At 54.5% G+C, this 16,447-nt stretch overlaps 1 protein-coding gene across 6 annotated transcripts in view; it reads left to right on the forward strand.

Annotated features, from left to right (window-relative positions):
- The first annotated feature begins 205 nt into the window (after positions 1-205).
- DAB2IP (DAB2 interacting protein) overlaps positions 206-16,447 on the forward strand; it is a 172,954-nt gene continuing 156,712 nt past the window's right edge. Inside the window, exons 1-2 of one of the 6 annotated variants that reach the window (XM_089913695.1) lie at positions 1,165-1,859; positions 2,030-2,057. In XM_089913695.1, coding sequence (XP_089769821.1) covers positions 2,036-2,057 — 22 coding nt within the window. In that variant the 5' untranslated portion in view covers positions 1,165-1,859; positions 2,030-2,035. The other 5 variants (XM_089913694.1, XM_022578839.3, XM_022578833.3 and 2 more) reach the window with 5 other exon arrangements.

Raw genomic sequence — 16,447 nt, forward strand, 5'->3', positions numbered from 1 at the left:
AGACCGGTAGGGAGAGTGGGGCCTCGGGTGGGCATTTTGTGGGAAGTCTGAGGCCTGGGGTCAGGAGGAGGAAAACCCGCGGGTTTCAGAGTCCATCTAGAGAGCCCTGTCCTGGGCGTGCCCTTGGAACCCAGGAGCTGCCTTGAGAGAGGATGCCGGCTTCCCTCAGGAATTAGAGGCTTCCTCCCGCCCTCCCGCCTCCCGAGGCAGGAATGCGAGGGATCAGCTTTCAGCAGCGCTGCGGCTGCCGTTCCGGGGAGCTCCCAGTGCAGGCCTTTCCTGAACTGTCGAATTAACTGGTTCTGTCCGTCCAACTGGGAGAGCAGCTCTTGCTAAAAATAGCGTCCTGCCCAGCACGACCTACGCTCGCCGGGAGCCGGCCGCGACAGTCCCACCCCACCGGGAGTCCCCACCCCAGGCCTGGCCCACGTCCCACCCCCGAAACCGAGACCGAGGCCGCGGGCACAGCGTGGTCCCCACAAGTGCCGCGGAGGGTGGAAGGCCCGCGGGCCGAGGAGCGGCCGAGGCCGTCCGGCATGGGAGCCCGCGGCGCGGCCTCCCGCGCGCTCGCTTGGGCCTCCCTGCCGCTGCTGGGGCTTCCCGCCGGCGCGCTCTGCGAGGACACGCTTTACTGCCGAGGTAAGGCCGGGCCGCAGCCGGCGCGCCTCTCGCTTTTCCCAGGCACTTGCTGGCGCCTCTTTCTCCTTCCCCACCCTGGGTCCGTGGCGGGGGGGCGTGGCCGAAGGAAGGTGAACGCAGGCGTCGGAACCCAAGCAGGGCTTGGGGAGAAGAGTCAGGCGCTCTCTGCAAGCTCATCTTTGGTTCGCAAAAAGTCGCAGTCTCGCCACCTCGTTTGAGAAGCCTTTGCCTCCCCTTGGCCTCAGTCTTCCTATCTGGATTATGGGACAGTAAAATCGTCCAGCTTTAATTTTGACTGTGACCCCAAGAGAAGTAGGGGAACCTGCTGAAACGGATCGCAAGCATTCTGGAGATGTTTGCCCGAACCCAGATGGGGTGGAGAATTTGTTGATGGAAGAGCTGGAGGTGCCCTCCCTGTGACGCCCCCCAGACCCCCCCCCCAACCGCCGTCCTCTCCCGGAGCTCTGGACCTAGCATCAGCCCACGGCCCCCGCGGATGGAGATCAAGGCGAGACGCACAGCAAAGTTTAAGAGGTCACCGGACGCGCGAAGATCCTTGCGGGAGAGGAGAGTGTGGAGTGGAAGAGGGGTGAATCGCAGCCCACTCCTCAGTCTGGTATCTGCATAGTCCCTGGGCTAAAGCTGGGATTTTACCTTTGAAATCCCGGGAAAAGAGCACAGTCCGGCCACACGGAGGGGCTCAGCAAGCTAGCTGAGCCGGGGAAGGGGAGTGGGCGTGTGGCCCGGCCCAGATCCGGGGCAAAAGAGGGGACCAGGAGCCTGTGCCGCGAACCGAGGGGATTAGCGCTGCCCAGTCCGGCCGGCGCGGGTAGTAGTGGGGTCGACTGGCCAAACAGGTGCGCTCCCTCCCCTCCCCTCCCCGCCTCCTCTCTGTCCGGGCCCAGCGGGCGGAGCTGCGGGTGCCGGGGCCTGCGATTGGCGGGGCTGGGCTGGCAGAGTGGCCGGGGGAGCCCGGGAGCCCAAGCACCGCGGCGCAGGCGGAGGCGCGGAGCCGGCCAGAGCGCGCTACTGCGGGGTCCGCCGCCTGCCTGGCGGGGTCCAGCGCCTGCCTGGCCGGCTCCGCTCCGCTGCGCCTGGCTGGCGCTACTGAAACTTTCGTGCGCCCCGCGACCTCGCCGCCTCGTGACTCTGGCCCTGTGCTGCTCGGGCTCCGGTGCCTTTGGGATGGCAGAGCCCAGCGGCCAGGCTGGCGAGTAGAGGTAAGAGCTAGGCCCCCGCGAGTCCGTATGAGGGGGCCTCGGGGTCTTGCGGGGGTCCTAGAGGGATCCGGGGTTCGAGGGGATCTGGGGACCCTGATGGGTGGTATAGTGGTGCCTGACTGAGGAGTGGGCTGCGACTTTGCTTTACCTACCCCTCTTCTACCCTACAGCCCCCTATGCTGCGAGGATCTTTGCGTGGTGAGTTGACCCTTTAAACTTTCCTGGGCGCCTCTCTAGACAGCTGGGTCCTTGGGAGAGAACCGCGCGGTGTTACAAGGAAGGCAGCCCCAGCTGGGGCTCGCAGCCGGTGGGGGTTGGCTGGGGGCTTTCTGCAGCCTCCCAACCCTAACAATTCCAAGTTGTCTCCCAAAACCTCGGACCTTCCTCATCTACTCCTGGGGGTTGATGTTTGGGCAGCCACTCCTCTCTGGCCAGAGCCAGGCACCCCGGGGCACCCAAGTTTTGGGTGTTGTTTTGTTCAACCAGTAGCCACTCCTCAATTTTCAGGGGGGCGGGGTTATTGAAGTGAGATCTCTTTTCTGTTTCCTGGGCTGCCTGGAACCCTACCCTCCAGAAAACATCTTGAGCAAGCAGAGTGGGAACAGGGACCAAAGCCATCTAGGTTCCAGTCCCCAGCCTGGTAGGAACACCGTGGGCTTTTCTTGTTTCTGAACGGTCTATTCTTTTGAGCTGTCTGGCTTGAGTCATATGGAAACTGCGCCTCTCCTCTCCTGCCCTCTTTTGCTACTTAGGGGGGTAATTAATTTTGATTGAGGGTGGATAGGCAGGTAGCTTGTCACAGGTTTGTGGTATGAGGATCATCCTTTTTAATGATCATCTTTATTTCCCCTCAATGTCAAAGCCAAATGCCTTTCTGTTTTCTTGACCTAAGACGGTACACCTGAGAGTTAAAAACATACCAAACACAGGCTTTGGAGCCCGGAAAAACCCAGCCCTGCTGTTCATTAGCTGTGTGTCCTTGGGCAGGTTTCCTAACCTCTCTGAGCTCAAAGTTCCCACCCCAGGGGGATGTGGTGAGGCTTTTGTGAGGTTAGGCATGGAAAGCATCTGGCTCATAGGACAACAGCCTTGGGCTGCCAGTCTGCATCCTGGAGCTTGGGCCTTCTTGCTGCCTGAGGGACCCAGACCCTTTGTGACTCAGTTTCCTCTCCTCTCAAAAGTTGGTGTGGACCAGCCCCTCTTAACCAGCCTTTTTGAGAAAAGTAGACAGATGCATATACTCTCCAAGGCATATGATTTCACTGGGTTTGTAAGCCTCAGATTTAAGACAGCCCCATCCATCCCCCTCCTTGTCATGGATTATTCGGAAGATATAAGGCCTTCTGTCTACCACTGATCTCTTCCCATCCCATTTGGATGCCTGGTGGTTACGGTTGCAAATATCAGGGAAGTGCAAGTGCACTAATTAACCAGCATGATAGGGAGAGGGGCTGACCTGTAGAACCTGGCCAAAGTCACCTTCAAGATCATCTAGCTACCCCATCCCTATTCTTCCTTCCCCGAAGCTGCATCTCCACCTGGAGAGCATCTAATCTTTTTTGCTGGGATCCTTGAGTGGCAGCCCACTAGGCAGCTGGTTTCATGATTGGGCAACTCCAGTCTGTTAAAAAATTCTTCCTGTTTGGAGTAGAAATCTGTGTCCCTGTTACTTCTACCCACTGGTTCTAGTACAACCCTTCAGGCATCTCTTATTGGCTCAATTATTCACTGTGGTCCCCTGATGCCTGGCATTCTGTTCCTTCCCTGAGGCGTTCAGCACACTGAACTGAGTCTGGCAATGATCACAGCACCATTTATTGAGTGTTTATTATATGCCAGGTCCTGTACTGAGAGCTTTTACACATACTATTTCTGTGCAGCCTTAAGACAGCCCCATGAGGTGGAATCTTTTCTTATCCTCATTTTACATATGAAGAAACAGGTTTAGAGAGGTTAAGAGACCTACCCAAGGTCATACAACACATAAGGAGCTAGGCTGCATCCCAAAGCTAGCATCTGCCTTTATCGTTGCTTCTGTCCTGTGCTGGCATGCGTGTCCACTGTGCCCACACACTGTGTGTGTGTGTGTGTGTGTGTGTATGTCTCAGTCTGTGGTGTTTGCTGGCAGTGCTTTTCTCACAATTACCTGGGGCCCCTATTAAAATGCAGATCTTTCACCTCTACTCCAGACCTAGGAACCTGCCCTTTTTAAAACTCCCCAGACCATTCTCATGCACAGCACAGTTTGAGAACCACAGCCCCAAGGTATGCTTAGGGAAAGAATGTGGCATGTGGGTTCCAGGAGATCTGAATTCAAGTCTTGTTTATTTATTGGCTGCTTTGGGTCTTTGTTGCTGCGCACGGACTTTCTCTAGTTGCGGTGAGCGGGAGCTACACTTCGTTGTGGTGCATGGGCTTCTCATTGCGGTGGCTTCTCTTGTTGCAGAGCGTGGGCCCTAGAGCGCGTGGGCTTCAGGAGTTGTAGTACACTGGCTCAGTAGCTGTGGCTCGCGGACTCTAGAACACAGGCTCAGTAGTTGTGGCACATGGGCTTAGTTGCTCACGGCATGTGGGATCTTCCCGGACCAGGGCTCGAACCCGTGTCCCTTGAATTAGCAGGCGGATTCTTAACCACTGCGCCACCAGGGAAGCCCTTGGCTTCACTCTTTTGAGCTGGTTACTTTCCCTTCCTGGGACAAGATGTTATACCCCCAGTATACGGGGTGACTGCTGTCTGTGATGGGCTGTGGAAGGCTCCTGGGTGGATGTCACACATTATGGGGCAGGCCCTAGGAGGACAGAGTGCCCTGGTGAGGCCTCTCCTGCCACAGTGGATGTGCATGGCCCTACTCGTCATCCCTCCCCCTACCCCCATCTCCCCAGACATCTGGCCTCTGCTTTCTAGGAGCACTGGTGCACCTTGGATGAAGCTCTGGTGCTCAGATTTCTCAGCACGGGTGATGGGGACCCCGGACAGGTGGGCAGGACTCCCCTCCACACACACCCCTTCCTCCTCCATGGCCCCATGATGGCCTCTGATCTCCCAGACAGGAAGTGCTGTGCTCCAGCTTCTTGGGGAGGGGAGTGGGGTAGGTCTGCCAGGTGTGCATTGGTGTTTTTTTTTTTAAATATATTTATTTATTTATTTTTAGTTGCGTTGGGTTTTTGTTGCTGCGCGTGGCCTTTCTCTAGTTGTTGTGAGCAGGGGCTACTCTTCGTTGCGGTGCACGGGCTTCTCTTGCTGTGGAGCACGGGCTCTAGGCATGCGGGCTTCAGTAGTTGTGGCTCGTGGGCTCAGTAGTTGTGGCTCGCGGGCTCTAGAGCACAGGCTCAGTAGTTGTGGCGCACGGGCTTGGTTGCTCCGTGGCATGTGGGATCTTCCTAGACCAGAGCTCGAACCCGTGTCCCCTGCATTGACAGGCGGATTCTTAACCACTGTGCCACCAGGGAAGCCCTGCATTGGTGTTTTAAATCCAGTGGAAATGCATCCTTTCCCTGGAGGGCTGCTCTGCTGGTCCGTGGGCAGCTCTAGAGAAACAGCTGAGCTGCGGCTGGCTGGGTAGGGCTGGTGCCAGGAGGGGTGTGGGGTACGGGGATCGCCTGCACCAGCCTCGGCTGGGTCCCAGTCCCAACCTCCTAGCCCTGCTGTACACAGAGCACTTGTTTCACCTTTATCCTGTTTGATCTCCTGAAAGCACCGAATTAGTAAACATCCATTCTACGGAAGAGGTCATTGGAGTCCAGGAAGCTACAGTGACACGTCCAAAGCTCTACCGTCTGGGTGCATGGGGGAGATGGTAAAGTCAGAACTTGAACCCAGGCCCCTTGACAACAAGCACAGGTCTTTTTCGCGCTGCCTCCCACACCTCATTGTTTTCTGCCCCACCTGGTCGTGGCTTTGGTGCCAGAGTCCTCACCCGGATGCTGGAAGACCTGGGTTCTGACTGGGCCACCACTGGGCTGTGTGATCCTGGGCAGGGCTGGTCATCCCTTAAAACTTTAGTTTCCTTGTCTAGAAAGGGTGGGGGGTGTTTGGTTAGATCTCTGAGATTCCTTCCAACCTTGACATACACAGGTTACCTTTTTTGTTTTTTTGCATTTCCGGGGGCAGGGCGTGGGGTTCCATGATGGACTCGGGGCATGGGTGAGTTGTTGGGTGGGGTTGGAGAGCAGAGTGCTGCCCTGGGGCTGGTTATGAAACCAGTTGGAAGGGCTTTTGTGGGCTCAGTGTCCGGGGCCCTTGGGGAGCTGGGGTGCGGTGGGGGGCAGCAGGAGGGTGCCCGGGGCGGAGTGAGGTGGATTACTCTGAACACTGCAGGAGGGTGATGGTGGGAATGACTGGGAGTGGGGATGGGAGCTGAGGGGGAGCTGGGGCCCCAGTAGAGCCCCTCTCTCAGCGCAGGACAGCCCTGGCCGAGAGACCAAGAGAATGTCATAGTCTCTCATCTACCTCCTGAGCCACTGCGTGTCTCTCCATGGGGCGTCCCCAGCCTTCCTTGAGTCCAACCCCTCCCAACTGGAGTCTGTGTCAGGACTGAGGGCTTCCAGTGGCCTGTTCTCCGTGCCCAGGGCGGGCTCCCAGCAGCCTGGCTTCCTAAAGCAGGCCCTTGTCAACCGCGGCCTCTGCCAGCCACCTGCCCTCAGCTCCCCGTCCATCATGCCTCCTTTTCCCTCCCTGGGGGTGGCTCCCTGTCACCCTCCCACGGGATCAAACCCGTGATTTCTGGCCTGGCCATCAGGGCCCCAGGCCTCCTCCCACTTCCCTCCCTGCCTCTTCTCTCTCTGTTCTTCAGGCTCCAACTGTGACTCCTGTATGTTCTCTCTCAACCACTGCTTCATTGCCCAAATTCTAACTGCCCCTCCGGGACTGGCACAAATGTCACTGCTGCTAGTCTCATGGCTCAGGGGGAGACATCCCCCTGTGCGGCTCTGGTTTGTAGCTCTTGTCAGCTCCCTTGCTTCACACTTTGTCATCAGCTTGTCCATCTCCAGAGATGGATTCTGAACTTCTTGAGGGCAAGGCCTGGCTTCATCTCTCATCTCGGTGCCCACGGAGTGGGTGGGGCCTGGCGACGGCCTTCCTTGGTCTAGTAAACGCTCATAAAGCCTTGTAGAGTTGGACTGGCTTGTAATCGGGCTTGGTTTTTATGCTCCTGGCTCAGAGCTTTTTGCCTGCACCCCGCTTCCCCACGCAAACAGGTGGGGGTCCTGTCTGTCTGGGCTGTGGGTTAAGCTAGCTCCAGCCAAGGGATGCACGGAGGGATGGCTTTGGTTTTTGGAAAGACTTTCTGCCTCCTTTGGCTCATTCTTGCTATTTAAGAAAGTCTGTTCTGGCTTTGTGGCATCAAAGACAGAGAGGCCTGGAACCAGGTCTGAAAAGGGTACCTTGTCAGCTCCCCTGCCTGCAGGCTGTACTTCAGGTCTCAAAGCAGCATAGCCAAGATTCATCTGATTCTCTAGAATTCAGAAGAGAGTTTGTAAAGTATTTACAAAGGGTCTGCAAGGTCTTGCGGATTGTGTTGGGGGCCCAGAGACATGGCCCCAGAGGCACCCAGGGATTCCCTTGACTTTTCTAGGGATGCGCAGTTCTTTGCAGTCAGGATCTCCAGGGAAACTGTCTGTCCCTGCTTTCAGCGAGGGCTTTTGAACCAGGAAGAGGCTCTCTGTCGTGGCGGCTCCCCATTCGGAATGAGGCTCTTGTGTTGGGGTCACTTCCCCGCTAGCATCACTTGCTGAGAGTGACCTCAGGCAGTACCAGGTGGGCGAGGGGGGACCAAGGAGAGCAGGCTTTAGTCAACACCCACACAGCTGGGCCAGGTGACCAGGGAGGAGCTCTCTATCCCCAAGGAGGGAGCTCCCATCTCCTTGTAGGTCACGGTAGCTATTGAAGACCCATCTTGGAGTAAGGTTCAAGGAATGCTGGAGGGAGAGAAGTGAGATCGATGATAGTCTGGGTTTAGGTTCAGATGCTGCCCAAGTCCCTTGCCCGATTAGAGGCTGGCAGGGGCCCTTGAAGTCCTGTCACCTCCCATGCTGCCCTTGTTACTGAATGTCCTGCTCACTTTTGTTTTCTCAGTGTACCTGTCTCCACCCCCGCCTCTGCCCCTGGACTGAGCATCTTAGCACAGGTGCCTCAGGGTTGACTCCTCTGGGCCACCCTAGGTCGCACCTCCTCAGAGGGGGAGGGGAGGGAGCATGGAGGTAAATGAATAAGTAAATGAGTGAATGGTCCCTCTCAGCATCTTTGGTGACCCTGTCTGACTGTCACTGGCTGGAGAATATGTGACAACTGAGTCCCCCAGGAAATGGCTGTCTGACGGCGCAGTGAGGACCCAGCCGGACATAATGGAAGCTGGCTCTGGATGGAGCCGCGATCTCGGAGCCTTTCCCATCCATCAAAGCTGGCGCTGCTTCCGCGAGGAGAGAATTCCCAAAAGGCTCCGCTGGCCCCCTGATAGGGATCTGCAGGGTGTGTGAGGGATTTGCTTTTCGGCCAGGATGTGGGGAGTTAAAAATAGGCATCCTAATCCCTCGGGTCTGTGTCAGACTTGAGGCTGCTCAGGGCCCTTCGGCTCCATTATCTCACTCGAGTGGCTTGGCAGCCGCTGACGTGGGTGGAGGTCGGGCTGCCCATTTTATAAAGGAGCATGTGGAGGCATGCACCCAATTTCTGCTTGAGGCTGTGCTCTGTATTTGGTGGCAGAACCTAGGTCTGTTCCCTGGCCCCCTGCGAGGAACCCAGTTAAAGTCTAAAGTCCACAGGCTACAGGAGGGAAGGGGGTTGATTGAAACAATAGCGGTAGATTACTAAGCGAAGAAACAGCAAGGAAGACGCAGCAAGGAAGACGCAGGCTGGATCAAGGCCCCAGGGGTTGGGGGGCAGTGTGAGCCTGTAAGTGCTGGAGTGGGAGTGTGTGGGGAGGTGGGGGTAGTGATGAGAGTGAAGCACAAAAGTACCGTTGAGACCCCAAGTCGGACCCCTTGAATGTCATAATAAGGCGCGTGAACATGTTACTGTAGGCAACGGGGAGCCATTGAGGATTCCAGAGCACAGCAGTTAATGCTTTATCAAAAGTGCCGTGTGGGGCTTCCCTGGTGGCGCAGTGGTTGAGAATCTGCCTGCCAATGCAGGGGACACGGGTTCGAGCCCTGGTCTGGGAAGATCCCACATGACGCGGAGCAACTGGGCCCCTGAGCCACAATTACTGAGCCTGCGCGTCTGGAGCCTGTGCTCCGCAACAAGAGAGGCCGCGATAGTGAGAAGCCCGCGCACCGCGATGAAGAGTGGCCCCCGCTTGCCACAACTAGAGAAAGCCCTCGCACGGAAACGAAGACCCAACACAGCCATAAATAAATAAATAAAGCAAACTGTCAACAAGTAAAAATAAATAAACACTATTATATATATAAAAAAAAAGAAAAGTGCCGTGTGATGGCGTGCTCCCCCGGGTTTGCTGTGGGTGTCTTTTTATGGTGTTTGGTAGAGCAGATTTTTTTTGCCGCGGCGGGGTGGGGGGGGCGGGGAGGCGGCGGGGTTTTTTTTTTTTTTTTGTCTGTGCCACGCGGCATCTGGGATCTCAGTTCCCCAGACCGGGGATGGAATCCGTACCCCCTGCAATGGAAGCGTGGAGTCTTAACCACTGGACCACCAAGGAAGTCCCGGTAGAGCAGATTTTTATTTAAATCCTCAGAAGACACCCTGTCCCTCTCCACATCTCCTTCTGGAACCTGTACTGTAGAGGAGGGAGACTCTCATTTTCTGCTGCCTCTGGGTTCTGGAGCAAAGTCTATATCTGGGTTTCTCTGCTTCTTCCTGTTTCCAATCTAGGTTCTCCTGGTTGTCTGTCTATCTGTCCTTGCCGTGGTTGGAGGAATTAAAGGAGAGGGAGGAGGCGGTGGCTGAAGTTGAGGGAAGGCTCTTCTCTCCTGGCCTGATTCATTGAAACTTTTACAGGCTGCGCTAGTGCCTCCTTGCCCCTGGCAAGCTCCCAGACCACCAGGCTCTCCTTCCACACATTTTAGTGCCCTTTGTCCTCTAACCCATACCTTTATTAGCTCTTTGCTCTTTCCCCAGATAGGGGGAGACCCTGGTGGGCAGGATGGGAGGTAAACCAGATCTCTCAGACCGTTGAAAATCTGTCGTCCGCCCATTTTAGAGTTGGGCAGACAGAGGCCTGGGTTTGCTGGGACTCAGACCCGATCTCCAGCCCTGTCTTGGGCTTTGGCTGCAACACTGTTGTGCTTTTCAGAGCCACTCTGCTTCTGAGCTCCAAGCGCAGGGATTCCCAGCTCTGTGTGAATCCTGGTTCTGCAGCCTTGGCCCCTCCTGGGGCTGGGAGCCAGCAGCGCCAAGCCTGTGGGTTCCCGGCGAGGGCTCTTGGCATTGGCTTAGTCACAGGGATGAGATCACTACTCACCTCGGGATGGGGGAGGATGCCAAGGTTTGGGAACTTTCACTCTGAGCCACTTGTCGATTTTGTGTGTGTGTGTGTGTGTGTGTGTGTGTGTGTATAAGAAAAACAAACCTGTGGGTTGGGACTTTGTACTTGGCCTGTGAACTGTGGACCTGGAAGCTGCTGGGCCATGACAAGCTCCTGGACTGTGCCATCTCACAGATTCCAGGAGAGTGGCTCTGTGTCGAGACAGCTTGAACCTGGTTTTAGTGTTTGTTCTGTCTCATCCTGGCTCTGTGCAAGAGGCAGGACCTCCCTGGGCTGTAAAAATCATTCCTGGCAGCTCACACTTTCTGAGTACTTCCCATGAGCCAGGATCTGGGCTCAAGACTTTCCAAGGATCAGCCCCCTTGATCCTCACAACAGACCCGTGAGGTCCTGTTATCATCTCCATTTTGCAGGGGAGGAAGCTGAGGCCCAGAGAGGAGGTCACCCAGCTTGGACAGGGCAGAGGTAGAGTTTCAATGAAAATCTTCCCCACTCCACAGCTCGAGGTGTCAGTCACTGTGCTTCTCTGCCCTCCAGCTGCTGGGCTAATTCCTGTGGGATTGTGAAAGCATAAATACCAAGAAATTAGGTGTGATTAAGCAAGTAAGGAGCAGGAAAGGGGTGAATGAGGAATCCTAGATTGACATCATCCCCCATATTCCCCGTCCAGCACTGGCCACGAGCAGTCAGAGATGGGGAACAGAGGAGAGCAGGTACGGCTGTATCCAAGCTCCAGGAGGAAAGGGCACATCAAGCCATTCCTGGCCTGTCTCTTTCCAACCCCTCTAACTGTTGGCTTTTTTGATGTTAATTCCTTTCCTATCCTCCCCTGCCCTCCCCCCCTCCCCTCCCGGAAGGTGCCTTTAAGGCAGGATGGTTGCTGGGGTCATTTCCCTTTGAGTGGAGTGACCAATACTGTGTTGATTCAGATTTGGAACAGGGGTCTGTTGTTGGCTGCTGAATCCTGGGCTTGGGGTGGGAGGTGGGGAAAGAGGCAAGCAGCTTGTTCCCATCCCAGAGGGGCCTGGTATTTTGGAGAGGCTAAGGGTAGGGGCTAGTCTGGGGTCCATTAAACAGACCTGGATTGGAGTCCTAGCTGCTCCACCTACCAGCTCTGTGGCCTTGGACAAAGTTACCTCACTTCTCTGATCCTCAGTATTCTCATCTGTCAATTTGGAATAATAATAATCCTTATCTCCTAGGGTTGTTGTTAGGCTAAAACTAGACATGGAGCCAGAGAACACAGTACAATGTCTGTGCCTTGTAAACACATAACAAATGCTAGTGATTTTGTTCTTACTTATCACTATTTGCGTTATTGTTACTGAGGGCCTTCTCAGTCAACTTTACATTGGTCTTGGGATACTCTGGCCAATGCCCTTTCCAAACTTACTGCCTCTGGGAAGGCAGTTTTGGGTATGGAAAAGTCTGATATAAAGAGACTATATGAATTACTTATTTATTTTTTCTTGTAAAGATACAGGGTGACTCAAATCCACCAAACAAAAAGGTTTTTGAACGTGGGTTTTTCAGTGAGCTATAGGGATGAATAGAGAAAAGGTATGATAGAGGAAGAGATTTCTTTAAGATGCTGGAAGTTTATCTCTTGCACAGCATTCATATTATACTAGAGCTTGTTTTTGCCGGTTAAATTGCTGAGGTGAGTGTATGTTGAAGCGGCCCTGCTGGGTGAAGGGGGTGGGTGGAGAGATTCAAACCAATGTGAGGTTCGGCTCCCCCCTGCCTCCTGAGAACCTCCGGGGTCCACTCCTAGGGAGAAAGCATGCCCAGTCTTGGAGAGGCCACAGGTTGGTGTGGGGAGGGTGACATATCGGGGGGCTTCCTGGAGGAAGTGGTGCTGGAGGCGGCTGCCCTGGTTTCTGCAGACAGGATTGCAAAATCACTTCTCCCAAGCTTGCCTGGGTCTCTGTGGCAGCCCTGCAGCCCGGTCAGCTGGGAGGCCCCAAGCCTGGCAGTCAGGACACTTGGGGAGGGGGGGTGGCGATGTCCAATCCTGGCTCAGTTTCCCCCTTTAGACCTGTACATCCCTAGAGCCCCTTTATCTTGGGCACGCCATTAAAAAGGCAGAGGAAGGGTATGGATGAAGATTTGGGTTTGAAATCAGAGCTCAGTTTGTCACTTCCATCGTGTGCCCTCAGGCAAGTCATTTCACTGCCTGTGCCTCAGTTTTCCCATGTGTCATACGAGGATAATAGTGACCCTCACGTCACCGAGTTGTTTTGAGGCGTGGGTGAGGTAATGCAGGTAAAGTGCTTATCACAGAGCTGGCTCAGGGTAAGTGCCTGTCATTAAAAACTGCCGCCTGCCTGCTGTTGTTTTTAGCTTGGGACACACCTCTTTGCCCTCGCCTCCCCTCCACCAGAGATCCTGTTGTTGACATCCTCCTCACTAACTAGTACAGGGATTTTAAGTATTTATATCCTTGCTGGAATTTCTCTTTGCATTGTCTAGTTAATTACCTAATTGAATGGAGGCAAACAATTTCACTTCCTTTCCTTCGCAAGCGCAGGAAATGTCCGGTGCCTTCTTTTCTGTGATTGAGATGATTATTGAAATATGTGATGATGAAGATGACAAGGCCTTCCTGCCTTGAGACGTCTGCTCCCTCTTAGACTAGCTTAATGGGCCCCATAAATCAAGCTGCAGCCACGTGCTTGGGAAACATACATCTTGTTGAGGATGTTGATGGTTTGGCCGCTGTTTCTTTAGGTGCCAGCATGCTGTTTTGGCACCTTCTTGCCCATTCCCGGAAGGATGGTTGATAAGACTTCTTTTTAAATATTCAGAACTAACGACCTGTGTACGTATTTGGGGAGGACTGACCGATGGAGTATAAATCAAAATCAAGGCGTAGGGAGAAGGTGTCACATGGCAAGGAATCACTGACTCTAAACACCTTGCTGGTGTTGGTGGCGTTGGGTTCTGCCCTGCCCCTCGTGGCTCTGGGGCGGGGAAGTACAGTGGTTAAGGGCATGGGTTCTTTTTCTTCTTTTGGCTTGCAGCATCTTAGTTCCCTCACCAGGGATTGAACCTGGGCCCCAGCAGGGAAAGCGCCGAGTCTTAACCACTGGACCGCCAGGGAATTCCCAAGGGCATGGGTTCTGAACTTGATGTCCTGGGGGCTTCCAGTCCTTGCCCTGCCGCTCAGAAGCTGCATAAATTGGCAGTCATTTAACGTGTCCTTGGCTCTGAGGTGAGGGGGTATAATAGATCCTGCTTCATAGGAATTGTAAGAATTGTTCTCCACATATGCCAGCACATGGTAAGTACTCATACAAGTAAGCCATTGTTTTTATTTAAGGATCTTAAAAAATCCCTTACTGTGTTCTTTACCCCAAGACCCTCCCCATTTGTTTTACCTCATTCTGTCCAGATAACAACCAGAACCAGCATATGCCCAGGCTTCTCCCACCTCTGGGCTCCTGCTGGCCAGTCCCCTCTATTTGGAATGTCCCTGTCTTTGCCCTTCCTTGTTCCTTCAGAACTTATCTCAAGCACTGTGCCCTCTGTGAAATGTTCCTAGAGCTCCCACCCCACCAGCCAGTCCCCCTTAAATGCCTTATTACATCCTTGTTATGCCTTTTGTCTGCAACTATTGTTGGCCCAGGTATGTCCCATGGAATGGCAGTCTGGAGGATACTTTGTAAAAAAGGAGTTTTGGGAAAGGCTACATACTTGATGCCCATTTGTACAGTACCAACCCACAGTGGCAATTTTAAAGGCTCTGAGAAGTTCTGCAATTCAGAAATCTGTCGAACTTTGTTTGCCCCAGAACTCTCCAAACCTCTGACCTTAGGACACTTTCTTCCTGGAATAACTATTGACAAAGCTTTGTGACCTTCTTGGGGGATGTGGTGTTGTAGACATCTATATAGTAGTTTGATGGTATCTCCCCATTTGACAGTCAAGGAAACCAAGTAACTGGCCCCAGGTAAACCTGTGTGTGTCTCCATCAACTCCTGGATCAAGTGGCAGGTCCTTTATGTGGGTGTTCAGGGCTAGGTGGCAAGGAAGGGCTGGCTGTGACCTGCTCTCAAAGAGCATTTGGCCTTGTTGAGGGAATGAGATGGACACATGAAACAGAGAGAGGTTAACTGCCAAATCATGCATCCCTGAGCCTGTGTGTAACAGGAGCCCTGGCGCAGTCCGCATCCCTGCCCAAGGAAGGACACGAGAGTCAAATGTCCTCTGTGAACCCAGCACTGTCCCCAGCGCCTGGGACCCCGGAATTCGGCCCCACCTGCCTCCCCCAGCGATCCCCATGGGTTCCGTGACTCCACAGTGCTCTGTGTGTCCCGCGGGGGCACAGCTGAGGGAGGGGAGAAGAGGCAGCAGAGAAGAGAAGAGCCTTCTGTTTATCAATGCACAGTCTTCCCTTCCTTTCTGGGGAAAAAATGTTCTCTTTCTGATTCCTCTTTTATTATGGGAAATTCTCAGGGGAGCAGTTACCTGACAGTGGGAATTATCGACTGTCTTTATTCTAGTGCCTGTCTGCCTAAATTCCTTCTTGGAATAATTGCTTTTGGTGATTCAGAGCTGCTGAACATTGTTTTAGGAGAGGGTGCCGGTGCAGAGGCAGGGGGATGCCCACAAATGTGTTTTCAAGGGTGTGTGGGCGGCCAGCGGCGCTGCTGGTGGTGGTGAGGGTGGTGTGGTAGACGATACAGTTCTTGCCTTTGAATTGGTCCCCTCTCATACTGACAGTGCACGGGTGGCACGGGAGCTCACTTGACTGTGGAACTGGGGCAGGTTTACTGTAGGAAAAAGAAGAGCTGAAAGGCAAGTGTCACATCTGATGGGTTTGGTCAGCCCACACCTTGGGCGTTTAGTCCTGGCCATTGGCCCCAGCCTGACCCTGACCCTGGCTGTTGTCATGTGGCCTCCCGGAGGGCCAGGGAGAAAGTGGCGACTCCTAGGAGAGCCTTGAAGGAGAGCAGCTGCTGTGAATCGGCCTGCCCGTCCCTCTGGGCAGCCTGAAGTGCTGGCCCTGGACCCTGCTGCCTGGGGCACTGCTGTCCCCTGGGAGGGGAGGGCAGGTCAGGTCAGGGTGCCGGCTTAGTGGGATGCCGAGAAGGGCATGAAGGGAGGATCTCAGCGCAGGACTGGGAGGTTTACCTGCTCAGTGGATAAGAAGGCGAGTGTGGGCATTTCCTCCCAGAAACGGCCCCCAGCAAATGCCCAGAAAAGGCCCAATTTCAAATGAGTGAGTGTTCTAGATGTGGAAGGGAAAGCCTGGACTACAAGGTTCCTCAGGTTTCTCACCTGGAGCTTATATGGGCGGGGGGCGGGGGCAGCATGGTACAGGGGCTTCAGTGGAATCTCTCCACCCCCCCACCCCTCCCTCACCCAGGGAGAAGGAGGGTCCAGCCCCAGAGGTGGCCTGTCCTTTGTCTTAACCACCGCCCTCCCCCGCTCCCTCCGTGAGACCTGGACACTGCAACTCCCTGCCTGGGGTCACATGGCATTTTCCTCCCCATTTTACAGATGAGGAAGTCGAGGCCCAGGGTGATCTGTCCAAGTTCCCACCGGACTCCCAGTCTCCTGACTCCAGGTCCAGGACCCCTGGGGGCTGTAGTGGGGGGGTTGGGAGGCTTAGCATCAGCCCATCGGAGGAGGGGCTGAGCCCTTTGAGGGGAGAGTGGTTTCTCTTGTTCCATCACCATCTTAGTTGGAGTTGGTTCTGTGACTGGTTCCTTGAGTCTGTGTAACCATCTGTTAGACTGGGAAACTCCTGAAGGACAGGGACCCTTTGTCACCCTGGAATCACGCCTCAGTGCCCAGCTCGGTGTGTGTGTGTGGGTGGTCAGCTAGGGGTCTTTCAGGCATAAGAGGCAAAGATCCCATCAAACTGGCCAAATTTAGAGGGATGTTATGGGCTCACATATGTACAGAACCCAAGGAAGTGCAATGGACCGTAACTGAATGAGTTAGGCCGTGATATCTGTTTCTCTCCTCTCACTCCACCCAGTTCTAAGCTCTGTTTCTCCACTGCAGTGGGAGTGGAGGAAGTGGGTCCCCAGGGAAGATTGGGGCACTGGCCCCAGAAGAAGAGGGAGCAAACACAGAAAAAACAACAGAAAGCCCAGAAACACGATGCACATGTCATGAATGGCTGGTAAATTCAAT

The sequence above is a fragment of the Delphinapterus leucas genome, chromosome 6 (assembly GCF_059928025.1).
Source record: "Delphinapterus leucas isolate spDelLeu-1000000601 "Yukka" chromosome 6, BTC_Dleu_Yukka2, whole genome shotgun sequence".
NCBI classification, from domain to species: Eukaryota; Metazoa; Chordata; class Mammalia; order Artiodactyla; family Monodontidae; genus Delphinapterus; species Delphinapterus leucas.